This window comes from Strigops habroptila, chromosome 11, assembly GCF_004027225.2.
Source record: "Strigops habroptila isolate Jane chromosome 11, bStrHab1.2.pri, whole genome shotgun sequence".
NCBI classification, from domain to species: domain Eukaryota; kingdom Metazoa; phylum Chordata; class Aves; order Psittaciformes; family Psittacidae; genus Strigops; species Strigops habroptila.
Genome location: NC_046360.1, coordinates 18,548,800 through 18,568,129, shown reverse-complemented (window position 1 = coordinate 18,568,129; position 19,330 = coordinate 18,548,800). Strand labels below are relative to the sequence as shown.

Here is a 19,330-nt window from a genome sequence, read left to right as displayed (position 1 = left end):
TCTGGCAAAGAGGGTGGATTTATTTGTTATATTTATTAGTAATTTAAGGAAAACAACTTTGCAGGTCGTGAATCTGCATTAAATCATGTGCTTTGGATTCCAGCAGCATGCAAGCACTAATTCCCTTGTTTTGACTCGCCAGGAAACAAATGTGACAGGAAAAACCTAACGTTTTGGTTTGCTACATCTTAAATTACCAGAGTTCATTTGTCAAACCCCTTGATTACACAGCAGTTGTGATTTCTGGGATTAAGTGTCTTGGCAGAAGAGAGCATATAGTGAATGCAAACAGGAAAATGTTTTTCCATATGGATAGTTCCTATAGGAATGTTTTGCAGATTGTACATTGTGTATGTGTTGTTTCATTCAAATGCACCAGTTGTTTCCCAGTCCTTCCATGATGTGCAGCTCAACATGTAAACACATTTAGTACACCACCCATCTGAAACCCTTGAGTTTTGGAGTTTTAGGACTTCCTTTCCTATTGCGTGTTGTAATGTTTGAGTACAGCAGCATGTCATTTTCAGCACTGATTTTCTTGCTCGGGAAGGGGAACAATGTAGAACTCCTTAGCTGACAGCTCCTGATGCAGAGTGATGTATTTGGAAGCTCTCTTTGTGTGGGGGATCACAAATTTCTCTGTGAATTCACTCTTGCTCATTTGCTGTTTCCCGAGGGTGGTCAGGATGCTGTTAATGAATGCCAGTGCGTACGTGTAGCAGTTGTGGGCATCTTCATCATACCTAGGGAAAAAACTCATTAGTAACTTAGCACTATCCGTGAATTCCTGCACGTGGAGGAATGTTTTACTGAGTGAAGTAAGGAAGCACATGCTCTTCCAAGAACTGCTGCCACTTTCCTTTAATGCAGGTGCTTACATTCTCTTCCTTGCAAGTTGTACTTTCCAGCCAGGGATACTAGAAACTGTAAGCATAAAAAAACCCTAACAGAGAGAGAGCTGCAGGCTGTACAAGAATGAGTAATTTTTTATACTTATTTGGCTTTTACCTTGTTAACCTTTGCTCTCCCATATGTTGTTACTGTTATCTTGAATATGTCTTCCTGCAGCAGTCATGTTAATTGTGTGCCACCATATGCACCTCCTTTAGCATGGCGCTAACTTGGAAGCTTAGTCAAAATCAAGTGAATTCTATCACTAGTATGTTGATACAGTTGCTATACAGTGTGCCAGTTACACAGGGACAGACATACTAACTGAATAGGAGGAGTAGCCAGTTAAAATGTTCCTGCCTTGTTTTCTTTTCCCCCCTGCTACCCTAACCTTGGAGCATATACCATCCAGTAAATGAAAGGCAATCCGGAACATTAGAATTAGGCTTGGCCTGTACCCAAAGGAATTACAGGATTAGTTCAGTGTAGTTCCTGTGCATTGAAAACAAACAGAGGAGTGAATTTAACATCTGTGTAGTGGCGGCTGGTCCGTTTGTGGAAAAAGGAGGTCACTTTGTCAGGAGGTGGCAGCCGGAGGGAAAGCAGAGAAAAGCCTGTAGAAGAGCTGCACACATCTGTCCACCTTCCACCAGTGCTTTTTGGGCAGCAAGGTCATTTTAGTAGTAATGTTCCGGTGCTGGGATTGCAGAAGGATCAGAGACACAAATCCCAGGTTCTGTGTTTAAAAAGTCTGTGTCAAATTCTTTCATCTACTGGCGCTAAGGAGATAATGTGTTAACTCCGAAATGTGATGTTCAAGCACATACGGAATTGCTAAAAAATGCTTTTGATTTGGTGAGGGCTTTTTTATGGAAGATGACATCTATGTCCATTCACTTGAGCCCCTCACAGAGCTGTGCTCAGCTGGGCTGTGTCACCTGTGCTGTCCCTGACGAACGGCTCAAGGGCTGGTGTTTTAGGGGAGCCCGTGGGGATGCGGCAGTGTGTGTTTGAGCAGGGCTGTGCAGCTGGTCACACTGTCACCAGGCATTAGCCTCAAGGAGAGCTACAAAGTGAACATTCTCCTTGGAACATACTGGTTCTATTCAAAAGATGGGGAAGTTCTTCTGTATTTAACTCTCTCCAAAGCAACGTTAGGAACCAGCTGGAAGAGCTGGCACTGCGCCTGACCGCGGTTCCCAGTGCTGATCACTGACAGCCATGAAGTCACCTGGATTTAAAGAGCTGGGCAAGATCCCATCAGTGTGGTCAGCCCTGAAGTGCAAATACACCCAATACTGTGGAAGGCTAGAACAAATACAGAATTTTGCCTGGACTTCTCTGCTTCTGCCCTCAGCTGCACACTCCTAAAGGTAATGCCTCACTGAACTCTTCTTGGTTTGGTCTGGGGGGGCGAGGGGTGTTCATGCACGATTCCTGTGTTGCTGAAGAAAACTTCCCTGAAAGGATCTCTGATTTTAGAGCTTTGGAATTCCAGCAAATGAGTTGTTTGTTACAACTTAAAAACATTCCCCTTCTGCTGGGCAAGGCCAGTGAATGTCAGGACAGCATCATTCGGGCTGCTTTGTTAGAAACGTGTGTCCTAAAGCAGCAAAGAACCACAAGGCTTGCAGGGCCCAAACCAGAACAGCCCAATTTATCATCCCAGACTAAAAACTCTATTGCATCGTCTTCACCACTGCATACCTGTGAGGAAGCCAGGCCTCCCCTACCGAAAATTCCTCCAGGAGCTTATCCCACTGTTCAAGAAGCTCAAACATGTCCGGCTGTACCAGTGGGATACTGATGCACTGTTCCCATCCAGTTTCATCTCTGTGGATGCCCTCTTCGTCATAATGATACACCACACCTGAAAACAGAGAGCAGCACTGCCAGGAGCTCCTGCAGAATCGGATCCACAGTCCCACCTCTTAAATTATGGAACCTACTACTACTTTTCCATCTGGCCACTTTCCCAGACTATTCCACAGCTTCCCATCGGTGGCCGCCTCAGGCTAGAGAACAGGAAATGCAGTCCTTGCCTTTATCAAAACCTGTTCTCATTCTTACAATGTCTTTTCGGATGTCTTCTGATAACAAAAAGAACTTCAGGACAACCAAGTTGCTTTCCTAAGCCCCCAAATCAGACCATGTTTATATGAAATAACCATCTGCAGTGAGGTTTTGCTGGGTGGGCCTGCTCAAGGAGAACCTGATAGGATTTTTAATGTGGCTTTTCAAAATTTGGGTTTTTGATTAGGGGGATTTTTAGAATTAGCAAAAACTCTGTTTAAGTCAAAGTTTCCTGTAACTTCTTTAAAGCAGGCTGCCGAGCTTTTGACTTCCCTGTGTCAGGAATGGAAGTCACCTCCTGGTTCTATTTTGCACAGTGTGAAGTGCTGTAAGCTCTGATTTGAAGCTCTGTGTGCTTGTGGCTGTGAGGTGAGAGAAACTCTTGGCTCAAGATCTTTCTGTGATACTCTCTTTTGTTGTGAACAGCGAAGCTCCCTGCAGCGCATCCCTTGGCAGCAAAGCATCAGGTATTTGGGTGTTGCAGCCTGCACTTCTAACAGGTACCGGATGTTACTGCAACAATAGAGATGGCTCCGAAACAACTGTCGCCCTGTGTGGGTTACCTTGGGTGGAGGAGTTAAGGCTGAACTGGACTGAATACAAGGTACGGCAGAGGGCATTAGTTTGTAAGGCAACCACAAAGTGCTCTTACCGTTACTGTTGGTTATTCCAACGTGAAGATCAGAGTTCCCGTCGTAGCCTCTAAAAGACAGACACTGATGTTAGTGATGGTTGCGAGCAAACGCTCTTCCTCTGAGCAGGTGCCGCTTCTTACGCTGCCAGGGCCCAAAAATCCCAGAATCCCAGCCTGGTTTGGGTTCAAGGGCCTGAAAGCTCGTCCAGTTCCAACCCCTGCTACGGGCAGGGACACCTTCCACTAGAGCAGGTTGCTCCAAGCCCCTGTGTCCAACCTGGCCTTGAACACTGCCAGGGATGGGGCAGCCACAGCTTCTCTGGGCACCCTGTGCCAGCGCCTCAGCACCCTCACAGGGAAGAACTTCTGCCCAAGAGCTCATCTCAATCTCCCCTCCGGCAGATTAAAGCCATTCCCCTTGTCCTGTCCCTACAGGCCCTTGTCCAAAGCCCCTCTCCAGGTTTCCGGGAGCCCCTTTAGGCCCTGGAGCTGCTCTAAGGTCTCCCCTCAAGGCCCCTCCCCAGCCCCGGCCCGGCGCTCCCCCCGCCCCGCCGGTACCGCAGGAAGTCGCGCGCTCCCGCGGCCCGCAGCAGGAGGCGCCGCCGCTGCCCGCGCTCGTGCCCGTGCCGGAAGGGGGTGGGCACGCGCAGGGGCGCGCCCCGCAGCCCGCTCGGCAGGGGGCGGCCGCACGCGGGGCAGCGCGGTGGCGCGCGCCGGCAGAAGATGGCGGACCCGCAGTGCACCACCCGCAGGATGGCGGCCTCCGCCATGGCGCCGCTCCCGCCCCGCCCACCGCCCCTCTATGGTGCGGGCCGAGCGGCGCTCTAGCCCGCCTTCCTCCGCCGCGCCTCGGTGGTGTGGTGCGCCGCCGAATAGTGTCCGGGCGGGGAGATGGGGAGGGCGGTCCCCTCTCGGCTCCGCCCTTCCTTCGCCCTTCCGCCCCGGCGGAGCGGAACCCGGCGGGCGGCGCGGCCGGCGGGGCGGAGCGGGGCACGATGAGCACGAAGCAGGTGACGTGCAGGTGAGCGCCGCCGCTCGGCCCGGGGCCTGCGCCCAGCGGCCGCAGCCCGCGGAGGCCCCCCCCGGCCCGGCCTCGCCCCGGCAGCGCCGCGCTCCGCTCCGGCCCGGTGGGGCGGCCGGGCCCGGGTGCGGGCCGGGACGTGCCGCCGCCGCCACCCGGCCGGGGGGTGTCGCCGCGCTCCGGGGACGGAGGGTCCCGAGGGAGCGGGCCCGCGGCCCCCGCGCTGACGCCGCGCTTCCCGCAGGTACTACGTGCAGGGGGTGTGCCGCGAGGGGAGCAAGTGCCTGTTCTCGCACGACCTCTCCAGCAGCAAGCCCTCCACCGTCTGCAAGTACTACCAGAAGGGGCAGTGCGCGTACGGAGCCCGCTGCAGGTAGGATCCGCGGTTACCGGTTGTAATAGCTGCGGGCGGTGAGCCTGGAACCCCGAGAACGGGGGCAAAGGGGATGACCCAGGGTATTAAATACGTGCGTTTGTCACAGTACCAAAGCCAGCTCGTGGCTCCAGTGTTATTGCTCTGCCTCGGCTTCAGGCATTTTACTCTGTAGGAGTTAAAATTTAGGTTTCACAGACGTCTTTCACCCGGTTGTTGCTGTGGTGAGACCCACTGAACACAAAGCGCAGCGCCTGCAGCTCCCCCCGGGCAGCGCGGTGCTCCCTGCGCGGGCAGCGAGCCGGCAGCGCTGCGCTGGGCGCTGCGGGTAGCTCAGAGCCTCCGGAACGCGGGTTCCGATGCACGGTTGTGAGAAGTGTCAGCTCTGTCTCGGAGCAAAGTGTTTTTGTTGCGCTCCCGGAGGAAAGCTGAACCTTCTGCTCAAGTCTGGTGCTTCAGACTCCTCCAGAAACACTCAGAAAATGCCGTGCATTAGTTAATGTTGTTGTAGTCTATCCTGTGGCTCCTCTGTGGAAAAATATGGGTCCCGGATGAGAAGCTGGTGTTTGTGCTGATGGGGCACCTCGGGCAGTGCTGTCCCTGTGCTTTGCGTGGGTCACGGTGCCAAACGGGGGTCGGGACACCGGTGATTTCTGCAGCTTCCCTGGCTGCTCGCGCTGCACTAGTGATGTGTGGTCCCGCTGGGATGAGTCATACACAGGCTGGACCGTAGCGATGGAGCCAAGTGTGTCACTGCTGTACTCGAGCTGCTTTGCTGCGGTTTGGGGTGCTCGGTGCACAGAGGTGATTCACGTGCGCGGCACGTCTGTGGGCACGGGCAGGTCCCAAGTGCAGGGCTTAAACAGGTACGGAGGGTATTTTTGTTCCCATCAGTGTTCGGGTATGTCCCTGGCTTTGCTGAACCAGCCCCTTCACTGCCACCATTGCTCTGCTCTGCTGCAGGAGAGTATTCCCAGAGCTTTACAGGATGTTTTGAGGCCTTGCCTAGCAGCATCTCCTACTGCGTGTGCTCCGGTGTCAGAGCATGAAGTCCCAGTGCTGCTGCTTGCAGGGGGAAACCCAGATCATGAAATGCCACTCGTCCCACACGGAGTTCTGATGTGAGAAATGCCAGAACTCTGTGCGTGAGAGGGGTGACAAGATCGAATTGAACATGCACATAAATAATGTTCTTCCAGCTGTGCTGGGTGTCTCTGGAGAGGGAAACAGAGGCATGCTTTCAGAGGCATCTGCTGTTGGAGGCTGAGAAACCTTTCACTCTGGCTTCCGAAGAGACTGAGCAGTTCAGGTGACTTGTCAGAACAGTCCTTTAAAAACAGAAAAGCAGCTTTTCAGGTTGATTCTGTTTGTCCTGCCACCAGGCTCAGGCTCTGTCACGCTGGTCTGTCTCTGTCCCACAGGTACGATCACACCAGGCTCCCTGCGCCGGGGTGGGGAGCGGCCCCTGCACCCCCTGTCCCACCGGCAGCGCCGCAGGGCCCCCGGCACCCCCCTGAGCACAGCGCCCCGGTCACCAGGAGCAAACTGCACGAGGCTGGCAAGAGGGAGAAGAAGACACTGGTGCTGAGGGACAGAAGTGAGTGGGAGCGGTGCTGGGCTCATCCTTGGTGCGTGAGGAGTGCCGGGTCCTGCTGCTCCTTTTATTGCTTGAGGTCTGCTGGGAGGAGCAGCCGGACTTAATCCCAGATGAGGCCTCGTTCCTGGGAACACTTCTCCCTGTCAGTACCTTTAATGACTGTCTCCAGTTCCTGAAGGATGGCTTTTGTTTGGGGGGATTTTTTGTGCCTTAAATGGCTTTAAACTGACAGAGATGAGCTTTTAGGCAGAAGCTCTTCCCTGGGAGGGTGCTGAGGCGCTGGCACAGGGTGCCCAGAGAAGCTGTGGCTGCCCCATCCCTGGCAGTGTTCAAGGCCAGGTTGGACACAGGGGCTTGGAGCAACCTGCTCTAGTGGAAGGTGTCCCTGCCCGGGGCAGGGGCTGGAACTGGACGAGCTTTAAGGGTTGGGTTCCAACCCAAAGTGGGCTGGGGTTTTGTTCTCAACAAAACACATTTTGCTCTCAATGTGAGGGCGTTTGAAGCGGCGAGAAGCAGGGTCAGGGCACCCGGCTTGTGCTCTGTGGAGGGTTGTGCCAGCCCTCAGGAACACAAGCACGGAGACATCCGTTGTGCCCGATGGGCAGGGCAGGGAGCCCCCACCGCCTGCACGCTGCTTCTGCCTCTTCTCACTGATGGGATCTTGAAATCGACCTTTTCAGGAGGTAGTTTGTGAAAATTCTTGTGGTTTGGGAGTCAGAGGGGCTCAGAGATAAGGTTTCATTGAGAAGAAAAGGGCTTTTTTCTTAAAGGTTATCATTGGAAAGAAAGTACACAGAGCCTCTTGTGGAGTGTCCTGTATGGCTCATACTACCTTTCTGTTCCCTAAGATCTGTGTGGCTTGGCTGAAGAGAAGCACAAACCCAGTGCCACGGGCGATGTGGTGTGCTGCAGTGACCAAAATGATAATCTGGAAGTGAAGCCCCATTCCTACCTGGAAGCTATCTGCAGCGGGCTGGAGGACCCGGTGGCTGGAGGCTCCTATGCGGATGCAGAGCAGTTGTGTCCCTACGCTGCTGCAGGCGCCTGCCACTTCGGAGAGCGCTGCCTCTACATCCACGGGGACGTGTGTGAGATATGTGGGCTGCAAGTCCTCCACCCTTTCAACCAGGAGCAGAGGAAGGCTCACGAGATGGTAAGAGCAACGTGAAATCCGTGTGGGATTTGCTTTGCTCAGTGCAAGGCTTGGTTGGTTTGCCCAAAAACCCAAAGGTGTGTTTTGTAGGAGCCTGTTGGTCCAAAGAGCTTTTGTTTTATTGTTTATAAAGTTGGTTCTAAGAGTGCTCTGTTCAAGCAGCTGGGGCTTAACTGGTGATGCTGATGCAGACGGCCTTTTACAGCAGCTTCTTCTTTTCCCATTTCATCCTTATTGGAAACTCACCTGCAGCCTTCTCCCACAACACCCTAAAACTCTCCCAGGACAATGTCTTTTGCAGTTTACATGACATCTCCATGCTGTTCTGTAAGGTGGGGGAGAGGAATCGTGGGCTGCTGGTGTGTTCTGAGGTCACCTTTGGGTGACACGCTCCTCGGGTGTCTCCTCTTTGCTGTGGCTGGTGTCAGGGCAGGGTCAGTGAGGACACACCGAACTGAGTACAGTGGGTTTGGAGCTGAGCTGGAGGGACCACATGAGGAATTAGTCAGGTAAAGACGGGCTGAAGGAGCTGCTCTTTTCTCTGCCTGGCTTCCAGATTTGGCTCAGGAACAGGAGTTCTCAAGGCTGAGGAGGAGGGAGACCGGCCGCGTCAGTGGTTACTGAACCACGAGTCTCTCCAGAGTCTGAAGTAGGACCTGAGGGGTTAAAGCTCTCGGGTTGTGTGGGGTTGGGTGTCCCTGCAGAACATGCTGCTGTGGGAGTGCTCGCTTCTCCCCAGAGCTTGTTGGGACCTGGCACAGTGTCCTGTCACCACGGCTCAGCTCTGGCAGCAGCGGGATGTGTGGGATTGAGAAGGTGCAGCAGCCACAATGCTGCTACTAACATAGAATTAGTCTGTGTCCTTGTTTAGTAGTAGTATAATTTCAAGTCCTTTATTTTACTTGTCAAGTTCTGGGTCTCTTGTAAAGTAAGAGTTAAACCTACGCAGGTGTAACCACCAGCTCACCTTGTATTGCTGTGAGAATGAACTGGGAATGACTGTCCCTACTGGATACCATGATGAGAGGGGCTGTAGGAAAGCCTGTAAGAGACTAATTCCCAGCTGGTGTAGAGCTTCCTGTCTGGTGAGTGAGTGTGGCCTGAAGGATCAGCCAAGCAACACCCCGAGTGTGGCACCTGTGCTGGGCCCTGAGTTTGATGGGTTTAGGGGATTTGAAGTGTCTCCTTGTGCAATACCTGTGCCGTGAGAGCGATACAGAAAGGGGTAAATGACGAGTGCTCAGGCATGTTCCTTCTGATGCTGCTGAAGCTGCAGAGAACACTGAAGGGCTGAGGTGTGGGATTGAACGTCATGTTCTTCCAATTAAATTCTGACGATGAGGGGTAGGAATGACACTTTCGGGGAGCGTGCCTTGTTCTCCCTGCAATAGGCCCCTTCCATAGACACTGTTGAGGAACGGGCAGTGTGTGGACTGCAGTAACCAGTGACGTCTCTCCCGTGACAGATGTGCATGGCGACATTCGAGCACGACATGGAGAAGGCCTTTGCCTTTCAGGCAAGTCAGGACAAAGTGTGCAGTATCTGCATGGAAGTGGTGTATGAGAAGCCATCGGCCTCCGAGAGGAGGTTTGGGATCCTTTCCAACTGCAACCACACGTACTGCTTGTCCTGCATCCGGCAGTGGAGGTGTGCCAAGCAGTTCGAGAATCCCATCATAAAGTAAGTGGGTGTTAACCAGAGTCTTCTCTGGGGCTGGGTCAGGGAGATGGGCTCTCTGGTGTGCCTCGACTCGTACAGAAATACAACTGGTGACAAGGGATTGTGTTGCTGTAAATGTTAACATAGCCATTAATAACTTCTGAGCTCAGAAAATCCCGGTCCAAGCACTGGCAAATTCCAGGACATTGGAGCGGGGCTGGGAGAACAGTGGTCAAGACCAGCAGGACACATGGATGGGGTGTCCCTTGGTGACAGTTTCCTTTCTCGCTGTGGTCCTGTATGGGAAGAGCTTGCCCTGGGTGGCAGCCCTGTCTTGTGTTGATGGTGGGCAAAGTGCAGCCACACGGACTGTGGGCAGCTGAGACCCAGTGAACCTGCGCCCTTCACAGTAACCCATGTGCAGAAGCAGTACCTCCTTCTTGCTGTGCATCTGCTTAATGCCTGGGGTTTGTTCCATACTGTAACTTCCTCAAGGTAAATGTCCCACTAGTCACACATTTATCTGTATCTGAGCAAATGCCTCATCCTCCAGCTCTATAAAAATTGTATTCCAAGCGCACTCCTCCTCAGAGGAGAGAATTTAAAACACTGAATTGGGGCTATTCCCTTTTTTGAGCATCTCTTTGAAAACTCTCCCGAGTTACAGTCATGCTGAGGGAGAGGTGGGAAATCTCTTCAGTCTCCTGCCAGAACAGACGTTTCTGCACAACTTTATCCCTTTCACGGAAGTGAACATTGGTCCTGAGGACATACATAACCTGTGCTGGAGCCGAGCTGCTCCCCGGCAGCTCCCAGGGTGTTGTGGGAGGGTTTCAGCAGCAGTGCCCTGCAGTCCATATGGATTAAATACTAACACAGGTTCTTCACACACAGTTTTTTACCCCTCTCCATAATGGTGAACATAGCGGTGGTTGCAGAGTTAAGCTAAAGGAGGGACTTGGCTCAGTTCTGGGAGCACTGCCTGCGGGGAGACACGCAGGGAGGGTAATAAAGCTTTTCCTAGGCTTGTTGAGGGACATGAAGTTTCATATTTGATCCTTGATCTTAGTTCCTAATGTAGAGATCCACCCTGTAAAGCCGCTGAAGGGACAGCTCATTGCTGCTGGTGGATGTCAGGTGGCATCTCAAAGCCTTAGAGACCGTCCTTGACCTTTTTCCAGCTGTTTTGGCTTTCTGCTGCATGGGGGCTGCAGCACCCACGTAACTGATGGTTTATCGCTGTGTGTTGGGATGAGCATGTGCAGTTTGCTCCCGAGTGCTGAGGAAATAACCTGGGATGTTTGTCTAAGTCTAGAAACAAGCACAAGGAAGCACAAGCTCTGGCTGCACCCAGTCAGGTTATTTCAGTTGACACTAATGGCAGCGGTGCATATGTGCTGGTGTGTGAGGAGGTGCCTGCATCAGCTCCCTGCCCCTCGGGAAGTGGCTGTTCCTGGCACATTTGTTGAGGAGTGTCCCTGGGGAAATAACAGAGCGTTGGTGCTTTGTCTTCAGGTCTTGCCCCGAGTGCCGTGTGATATCCGAGTTCGTCATTCCCAGCGCCTACTGGGTAGAAGACCAGGAGAAGAAAAACGAGCTGATTGAAGCATTTAAGCAGGGAGTGGGGTAAGTCCAGAAGCAGCCACACACTGTTTGCACTGTCCTTAGGGCAGCTGCACCAAGTCAGCTGAAGTGCCTGTGTTTAACTTTCTTTAATTCCCACCCTTTCCACAGCAAACTCTTAATCTCTGTTAACACTTTGATTTCCCTCTGTGCCTGCCACAAAAGCGTTTGTCATGTAATTATGGATCAGAAATCACTCAAACTCGTGGTGCTCTGAAGAACTGCAGTGATTTCAGTTCACTTGCCAAAATCAGCTTCATGCATTTTCAGTTGGTCCCTTAGAATTGGTTGTCAGTTACTGAGGAAAATGGGTAGGGAAGGAAAATGAAATGGTCTCCTAGAATATGGAATACAAATTCCCGGGGTTTTGTGATGTCCACTGGGAATGGAAGATGCGACATGGCACCGGTGCTGTGGTGGGCTCATGCGGTCTGTGTGGTGCTGGCAGCACCGGGAGAGCGCTGGGGCTGACAAGGGTGGTTGCAGAGCAGCGCCGTGGGGCTGGGCCTGCCTGGAACCTGGGAGGCGAGTGTGAGACACTGTTCCTGACCCCCCCCCAGGCTCCCTTCAGGGGGGACGAGCAGAGCTGTGCTTGACCTGAGTGAGCGAGGACTTGCAGAAGGCTGCAAGTTCCATTGTGCGATGTGCATCACCCTTTACACGTGCCCTTTGGAGTAGAGAGCAGAATCGGCCTTACTTAGATCTGTGCCCAGCTGCTGGTGCTTTTCAGCTGCTTGGGAAGCTGCAAGTCTGAACTCCTGCTGCAACACAGCAGCAGCATTGCTGCAAGCAGCGCTACTCCATTAAACAACCCAGCATCTTGTCTTAACAGTCAGGCAAACTATTTGAATAAAAGCAGTCATTTAAGCGGAGGTTCTGCAGATGTGGTTTTTTCAATACCTGAGTGCTGGTTTGGGTTTTCAGTTTAATTAAGAAGGGCTTTGGACTGAGGGCAGTGAGTTGTGCTCAGAAGCCTGAGCTCAGGGTGGTTTTGACCAGCCGTGCCCTCTGCGAGGCCAGTGCTTTGTGGCACTGGAGCAAGGTACTGGGTGGCGATGGCAGTTGGGTTGGCTCTTGTCAACCTGCTGTGCAGCAGAGGCTACAGAGAGGGGCTTTGCTTAAGTGCTCAGCTTAAGACAAGTGTGTTGTGGTGTAGATAAAATAATCTTTGGTACAGACAGTCTATGGACAGATCTCCTGGCACTCCGTTTAACCTAACTTAAGGGTTAATATTGTATGGAATGAAAAAAATGGTAATAATGCACTAATAAAGCTGAGTCTAACCTAAGAGCAGGGTCAGGCCAGCACAAACCCAGTCATGTGCCAGCACAGGGGGAAAGAAGTCAGCCCTAGAAACCTGGAAGTCACAGACAAACCCCTTCTGCTCTTCGTGCGCTGCCTGGCTGGAGTATGGGGTTTGGTTTTTGTTGCTGTTGGGCTTAGCTTCTCCATTTAGCTGCTCTGAGACTGTACCTATATCCTGGGAATGTCCAGGACATGTCTGTCTGTTTTCATCACTGTTTGCAGATCAAGTTTACAGGGTCAGTTGCATTTGCTTTGTAGTTTCCACTGCACACGAGTGACCACACTGGTGGACACGTAAACTAACCAAGTGTTGTTGCAGACCCTCGAGAGGAGGTGATGAGGAACTGGTTCAGCAAGACCAGAGTGGTAGAAAACACAGGAGAGGAATGTTGCTAGAAAAATAGCAGCGGGTTTGCCGGGTGTGGTGAAAACACGTCTGCAGCATCAGTGACATTCTTGGAACATCCTTCACTTTCCATGTCTTAAGATAGTTTAATTCTTTTGAGTTCTGGCACTGTTCATTTACCTATTGGTTTGCTTTTAATAATCCTTCCCCTCTATTTGACTGCTGTCAGGTGGGGAAGGAGTGACCGAACCTCTCGGTGTGTTCTCACTTTATACCACTGAGGATGAGAGAAGCAGCCATGGGGAATGAACTGTCCCTACTCCCTTATACCTGAAGGCAATAACTCTCTCTTCTAATTACACCAGGAAAAAGCCCTGCAAGTACTTTGAACAAGGGAAGGGAACATGCCCGTTTGGAGGGAAGTGTCTTTACCTTCACGCTTACCCGGATGGGACACGAGCCGAGCCTGAAAAGCCAAGGAAGCAGCTCAGCTCCGAGGGCACGGTGCGGGTAAGAGACTGCTCACCAGGGGTGGTTAAACCCATGGCTTGTGTGTGAAGTGTACTGCATAAACGTGTGTCACACGCCACAGGGCCGTGGGGAAGCGAGGACAGCACCCCTGGCTTTCCCTGAGGCAAAGGTCTGCTAGTATGGGAAGCAGAAGGCACCTCTTATTTAACATTTATTATTATTTTACTTTGTGAAGCAGCCCTGCTCATGGCGAACCTGTCTCCAAAGGAGTGCTGCCCTTTAAAGCTTTCACCTGCAGTGTTAAAAGGTCTTGCTCACCTGCCTCGGGTGAAAGCCACCTCAGGAGCTCATGGTGGAGGGCCACAGCAGGGCTGCTCTCCAGCAGGTTAGAGCTGGCTTGCCTCTCCCTGTGTCAAGCTGTTACACTAAAGTGAGGTGTTATCAACTCCGAATTTCACTGCCAGCGTTGCCAGGAGTGTTAGTACAGACCCAGCGTTAGATGTCAACGTTGGGCTTGCTTTAATAAAGAAATAAGACTGATATAGGAAAATATTTTGGTGGAACTGTGACGAGATCTTCTTCTGTTGCAGTTCTTCAATTCTGTTCGTCTGTGGGACTTCATTGAAGACAGAGAGAGCAGGACTGTGACCAGCACAGACGATGACGTAACCGAACTGGGAGAACTGTTCATGCACCTCTCGGGGGCCGATGAGGACTCTGCTACTTCTCAATAAAGAGGACGTGAGGTGCTTCTGCCTATAGCGATCCAGCTATTTATTTAGTGATGCTTTGACTTTATACAGCACAGTTAGGATGAGCGTGCCCTGTGGTGGATTTGTGCAGTCCTGGTAAGGTTTTCAGATAGTTTTTGTATGGCAACAAGAAGATTAAAATATATTTAAAAAAAGATAAACTGATTGCATGGAAAAAAAGAGTCCCTTAAATCCAATAGGGTTTTCTCCCTCTTTGGCCCAACAGATGCTGTCCTGGGGGCTGAGGGGCAGTGTAAATACAGCTCCTCCCTTACCTTTTAAAGCTTAAGCTGTTAAAAACTGTTGCTAAATCAGTTTGGGGTGGGTTTGGCTTGTGTTGGTTTTGGTTTTGTTTTTCACACTAAATCAACTAACTGTGTATCTACAAAACCCCACTGAGGAATAATGGTCAGCAAAGCTTTTTCTTCCTTAAAAAGGACATTTAAGAACTAATACATTATACCTCAAAGTAGGACCTAGAGTTCAGAGTAAACTCAGAGCAGTGCCAGAGTCACAACAGACAGCTAAACTGAACCTGCAGCACAACTTGGATTCTGGAAACTGTCATGAGAGGAAGGAGTGAGGTGCAGGAACAGTTGCAACAGCAGCAGGGACACTGTTGTTCAGTTTACCTAGTTCAAATGTCTTTAACTGGGAAACCTTGATTCCGTTCAATGAAGTAGCCTGAGTTAAGTAACTGCATTTTCTGATCTCAGGTCAGTGATCTCACAGTTTGCAAGTATACACTGTAAGTTATTTCAGTTATGAGTTTTAGCTCCTGCCTTTCTTAACTGTGTGGCTGACATAGGTGGGATTCCCCATCCCCACATGCCTCTAGCACAGGACAAGGATGCCTTGCTGAAGCTCCAGGACAGTCCCAGAACAGCCCCACTTCCACGCAGCTCCAGTCCCAGCCCAAAGCCACTGTCAGTGAAGCCCCGGCAGTTGTCCAGGCACTGCCCTCATATGGGATGTGCCAAGGCTGGGTAAGGGCAGTGCTGTGAGGGATTAAAGCACGTCTCTTCTGAGGTAATGAAGCTGCTGCTGAATCTTGGTTTTGTTCAGAATTGTGTTGCAAAAGCTTTGAGCAAAAGCAATGTGATGGTGAAATCTGATGTGAGAAGTTAATGCTGTGAAGCCATTTGTATTAACTTGGCAGTTCAACTAAGAATTCAGTCTGAAATGGCTCCTGAGCAATACAGCATGAAACCAGTTGAGTGCAAGCAGCGATCTCTCGAGCACATGCAGCAGAGGGTCTTCAAATCAGTAGAGGGCCAATGCGGACAAAACCTCGTACCCTTGAAGGGTGCTGTTGGCTTAAAGACTCAAGTGTTCCAGAAGGGTCAACTGCTGAGACAACAGAAGTTATTTGTATTGTGAGGCAAAGCGTGTTTAGAGACACTTGTGCAAAAGCCTCGCATCAGCAAGGCACATGGGGCACTGCTCAGATGGCTGAAAATGGGGATCTATGTCCCTGTCACAAAGCAAACAGCAGAACCTTCAGCTGGGGTTCAGACATTTTAAACTGCATCAAATTAGTGACTCCAGTATTGCTCGTTTCCACCATGGGTTGGCATTTCTGGGTCAGAACTGAAGCTGAGGAGCCTCACCTGAGGAGGGTGGAAATCACTGCATTTCCCTGAGGGTTCCAGCAGAAGAGGGAGAGCTCCTCCCACCTCTGCTGGCCAACAGCTCCCTCCCCTTGACCACGCACATGTTGCTCCGGTTCTCACCCAGGAAATGGAACTTTTCCACAGTTATTTCCCCCCTAAGGTTAATTTTTCACAGTGCTTACTGCAAAGTCAGGCCTCAGCTTGGCACAATCTGTAACTGCTTACTGGTCAGTGGCACATGAAGGTACCAGTGAGGCACGTGAATGTTGTTCATCACCAATCACAAAGGTGAGGAAAAGAAAGTAATAAAATACATCCCAAAGTCATCAATGGAGGGGATGTGCTTTACCTTAAACAAGGCATTCCTGGTTTCCCTTGCCCCATGAAGACATAAACCAGGTAGCAGTAGTCTGAAATTAAAAAGACAGCTTGTTTTTCAAAGCTACACAGGGACAACGTAAAGAGAAGTTTTAATTTAACATAACCTGTTTTAAAAATTAGGGATTAATGGTTTCTTTTAGACCTAAAGTAGCAGCAGCTTACCATGTCTTCTTTTTCTTAACTATTTTATATTATAATGAAGGTAATATGAGAGATAAATAACATTTACAGAGGTGTGCACAGAGAAAGACACAAAATCCCAAGCTTCCATGTCAGGAATGGGCACTTGGCTTCCATTCTTTCCCTAGTAAACATATTTAAACAATGCTATTTCAAAACCAAATTCATAGATTAACCCACCTATTTTTTGTCATCTGTGGAGTTCAGCCAAGACAAAACACTCGCTTGGACCTGAGCAAACAACAGGGCCACGGAAGATAAAACACAGCAAAACTGGTGCGGTGCAACAGCTTCATCGTCCAGCAGTGTAGGACCTGAATCAGCGGATGCTGCTGGGAGGTTGCTGCAGGAGAGTAAAAGCCATCCTGTAATGGAAGTGACTGGAAACCTGGAGGTGGTCGGATCAAGTGTGGTTTTACTTAAACTGCTTTTAAAAAATCATTCTGAATGTCATTTTCTGAGTTTTTCCAATCTAGATGTACATGTCAAGAGCGATGGATTACTACATTAAATGATGACATTGAATCTTCAACCTAAAATTTAATTTATTTTATTAAAATAAGATAATCAGAGGAACCTTGGCTTACAATAAATGCATTTTCTCAGGAGCAATAAAAACAAAATTAAAACCCAAATCAGCAAGAAAAACTGTTTATGCTCAGTTTCCTCTTGATAGTGCATCTCTTGGACGACAGCTTCAGATGGGATGAAGACTATGCTCATTTTGCAGAAGTATAAGGAGAGTGTTAATGAGCCTGTTCTCAGCCACAAAAGCCTGGCTTTCTGCACCTCCCACCTCACTGGGCTGCAGGAAACAAGTCCATAGTACCAAAGTAAGCTGCTTAAGTTACTGAGGATGACCATAGCAAGACTGGCTAGCTTCCTTCTCTGAGCAGAACAATTCAGAATATATTCCATTCTTTTGCAAGAGTTTTTCTTCTATGTGCAAAACTATTGCAAAACTATTTAGTGTTGAATTAGCATTTTAACTTATTTCATTGGCTTGATGAAAGCTCTTAGGCAGGAGCTGATTTCCAGAAAGTTTTTTTTCCTCTTCCCTCAGTCTTGTTTGCAGATACCCATGTCAGGAAAACCCCCAGCCTGCAGTGGCACATCGAAGAGCACCAGAACACATCGTCTCTCCGAGGCGAGCCATCCTTGCTGCAAAGAATACCAAGTTACCAACAGATTCAAATCAATCCAGAAACACTGCCAAAGAAACAGCCATCACTTCTGGGTATGGGAAAAATAAGGCTCAAGTGCATCTATTAAAAAAATAGTAATAGATCTCTTGATTTATAGTCTGTTAACTATCCCAGTAAAAGAAACTGTAGAAAAAGGCAAGGTGGAGCTGTGTCCCTGCAGGGTAAGAACTGCAGAAATCCTTAGCAGCTTGTTCTTAAAACTGGGAGGCAGATGATCCTGCTGGCACTGATCCTGTACACTGAGGCATTAAAAGCACAACTTCTGTTACTTCTGTTCCTTTCCCAGCACTGGAGAGGATGAGGGAAGGGGAGCATGATCCTAAAACACAGGCAGTCTCGTGGATGTTAATGTGCATGAATTTATGTCCTCTGTGTGGGCAGCACGGTGCAGAGATGGTTCGGAAGCACTCCGGTTGATTTTGGGTAAAGAATGTTGCAACAATTCAATGGACGACAGTATCTGAGGGAAACACATAACATTAAAACAAGGCTTGTTAGACAAGCAGCTCTTTCTACTTAAGTCTTAATCACAGAATCCCAGACTGGTTTGTGTTGGAAGAGACCTTAAAGCTCATCCAGTTCCAACCCCCTGCCACAGGCAGGGACACCTTCCACTAGAGCAGGTTGCTCCAAGCCCCTGTGTCCAACCTGGCCTTGAACACTGCCAGGGATGGGGCAGCCACAGCTTCTCTGGGAAAAGTCTGTGCCAGCGCCTCAGCACCCTCACAGGGAAGAGCTTCTGCCTCAGAGCTCATCTCAATCTCCCCTCTGGCAGGTTAAAGCCATTCCCCTTTCTTACAGCTTTCAGCATATCTTTTAAGAGCAACAACATACTATGTGGAGGCACTGGAAACAACACTCTAGGAATACTCCAGTGGGAATAATCAAACTCTGCCATGCAGTTTCATTGCCATGTGGAGTCTCACTGAGTTTCAGAGGATGGGAGGATACTTTCTGTTAGTCCACAGACATTACGATCAATTAACTTGCATCTGTGCAATCCTCCAAGAGTAACAGGGACAGAATTGCATCTTCTGCCTAATAGTCTATTTACAAAACAGCATTTAGAAAGAACTTTTTAAACAACAAAAGCTGTACTTGATTGTAACAGCAAGTTATTTCTCCAAAATCTGTTGATACTTGATTCCAGCTACTTAAAAGGTACCTTCATCATCTTCATAGTGACATGAAAAGGTATCGTTGGTAAAAACACCTAAAATTGCTACATGACTTTACATCCCTCAGTGGATTTTGTTTGCTTCTTCACAGTTGTGGGGAAGGGAATAGTCTCATCTCCCTCAAACCTACACTAAAATAAGATGTAAATAGACAGATAGGTTTCAGTTTTATTATGTTAGGGGTTATTTTTTGCTTATCTCTAAAATGGGTCAACTGTTGAAAGCAAACTGCTCTAGTGTAAGTCTAACACTGCTTCAATACTACGCATGCAGCATGCGTAGTATTGTTTTAATGACCCTTGCAGGAACTATGTACAGTCAGAATTACAAAGTGCTTAAGGGAGCTGGGCTATGAGAAATGCACACATGAATAAAGACAAAAATAGGAAGCAGGTACACTTTATATAAACCAAAACCTCTACCTGTGTAGAATATTTTATGTGCTAATGGCTATTCATAAAATACTCTGAAACTTAGATGCAGGAAATCACTTACTTGTGGAAACAGAGGTCGTTCTTCCCTAACTTTCTTCAAACAATCTGCTACAAGCCTCTTCATTGCTTTGGGGCAGTTCTTGTACAGTTTACTGAGGTCTGGAGAAGCATACCCTCGGCCAACCATGAAAATAATCTGAAAGAGAAGCAGCAAGTAGCAGAAAACCAAAGCTGTAAGAGTCGTTTCACTGGTGGATAGCGTTAGTGTCCCAAAGGCACACACACCAGCAGAGCCTTGTCAACTTGTCCCAGTTAGTTAACTGACACAGTGGTCCTGGGTTTGTGTAATGGAGGACATGATTAAACCAGAGCAACACTGCTCTGTAATGCTCAACAAGGGAAGGAGCTATTGCATTCAGAACAGAACAGGGGATGCTACA

General features: G+C 49.6%; 3 protein-coding genes across 10 annotated transcripts in view; 1 reads left to right on the top strand and 2 right to left on the bottom strand.

Annotated features, from left to right (window-relative positions):
* On the bottom strand, window positions 1–4,435 carry MKRN2OS (MKRN2 opposite strand). Its single transcript, XM_030500298.1, has 4 exons — window positions 4,157–4,435; window positions 3,617–3,666; window positions 2,599–2,761; window positions 1–743 (listed from the first exon to the last, which is right to left on the bottom strand). Exons 1-4 carry the CDS (start codon window positions 4,366–4,368, stop codon window positions 524–526), a joined length of 645 nt encoding a protein of 214 aa, XP_030356158.1. The 5' UTR covers window positions 4,369–4,435; the 3' UTR covers window positions 1–523.
* A 38-nt stretch (window positions 4,436–4,473) lies between these two features.
* On the top strand, window positions 4,474–17,318 carry MKRN2 (makorin ring finger protein 2). 2 transcript variants are annotated; one of them, XM_030500296.2, is made up of 9 exons: window positions 4,474–4,619; window positions 4,864–4,992; window positions 6,414–6,589; window positions 7,438–7,742; window positions 9,209–9,423; window positions 10,918–11,028; window positions 13,042–13,186; window positions 13,738–13,893; window positions 16,281–17,318. In XM_030500296.2, the coding sequence occupies exons 1-8, from the start codon at window positions 4,594–4,596 to the stop codon at window positions 13,879–13,881; spliced, it is 1,251 nt and encodes a 416-aa protein (XP_030356156.1). In that variant the 5' UTR covers window positions 4,474–4,593; the 3' UTR covers window positions 13,882–13,893; window positions 16,281–17,318. The 2 variants fall into 2 exon arrangements, with proteins under 2 accessions (XP_030356156.1, XP_030356157.1); XM_030500297.2 differs by having other exon boundaries at window positions 13,738–16,598.
* The window catches only part of RAF1 (Raf-1 proto-oncogene, serine/threonine kinase), a 44,306-nt gene continuing 41,576 nt past the window's right edge, over window positions 16,601–19,330 (bottom strand). For 6 of the 7 annotated variants that reach the window (XM_030500287.1, XM_030500288.1, XM_030500290.1 and 3 more), the window contains 2 exons: window positions 18,952–19,086; window positions 17,375–17,738 (listed from right to left, as the gene is read on the bottom strand). In XM_030500287.1, the coding sequence (XP_030356147.1) occupies window positions 17,598–17,738; window positions 18,952–19,086 (276 nt within the window). In that variant the 3' untranslated portion in view covers window positions 17,375–17,597. Of the gene's footprint in view, window positions 17,739–18,951; window positions 19,087–19,330 lie in introns of all 7 variants that reach the window. The other variant, XM_030500286.1, reaches the window with a different exon arrangement.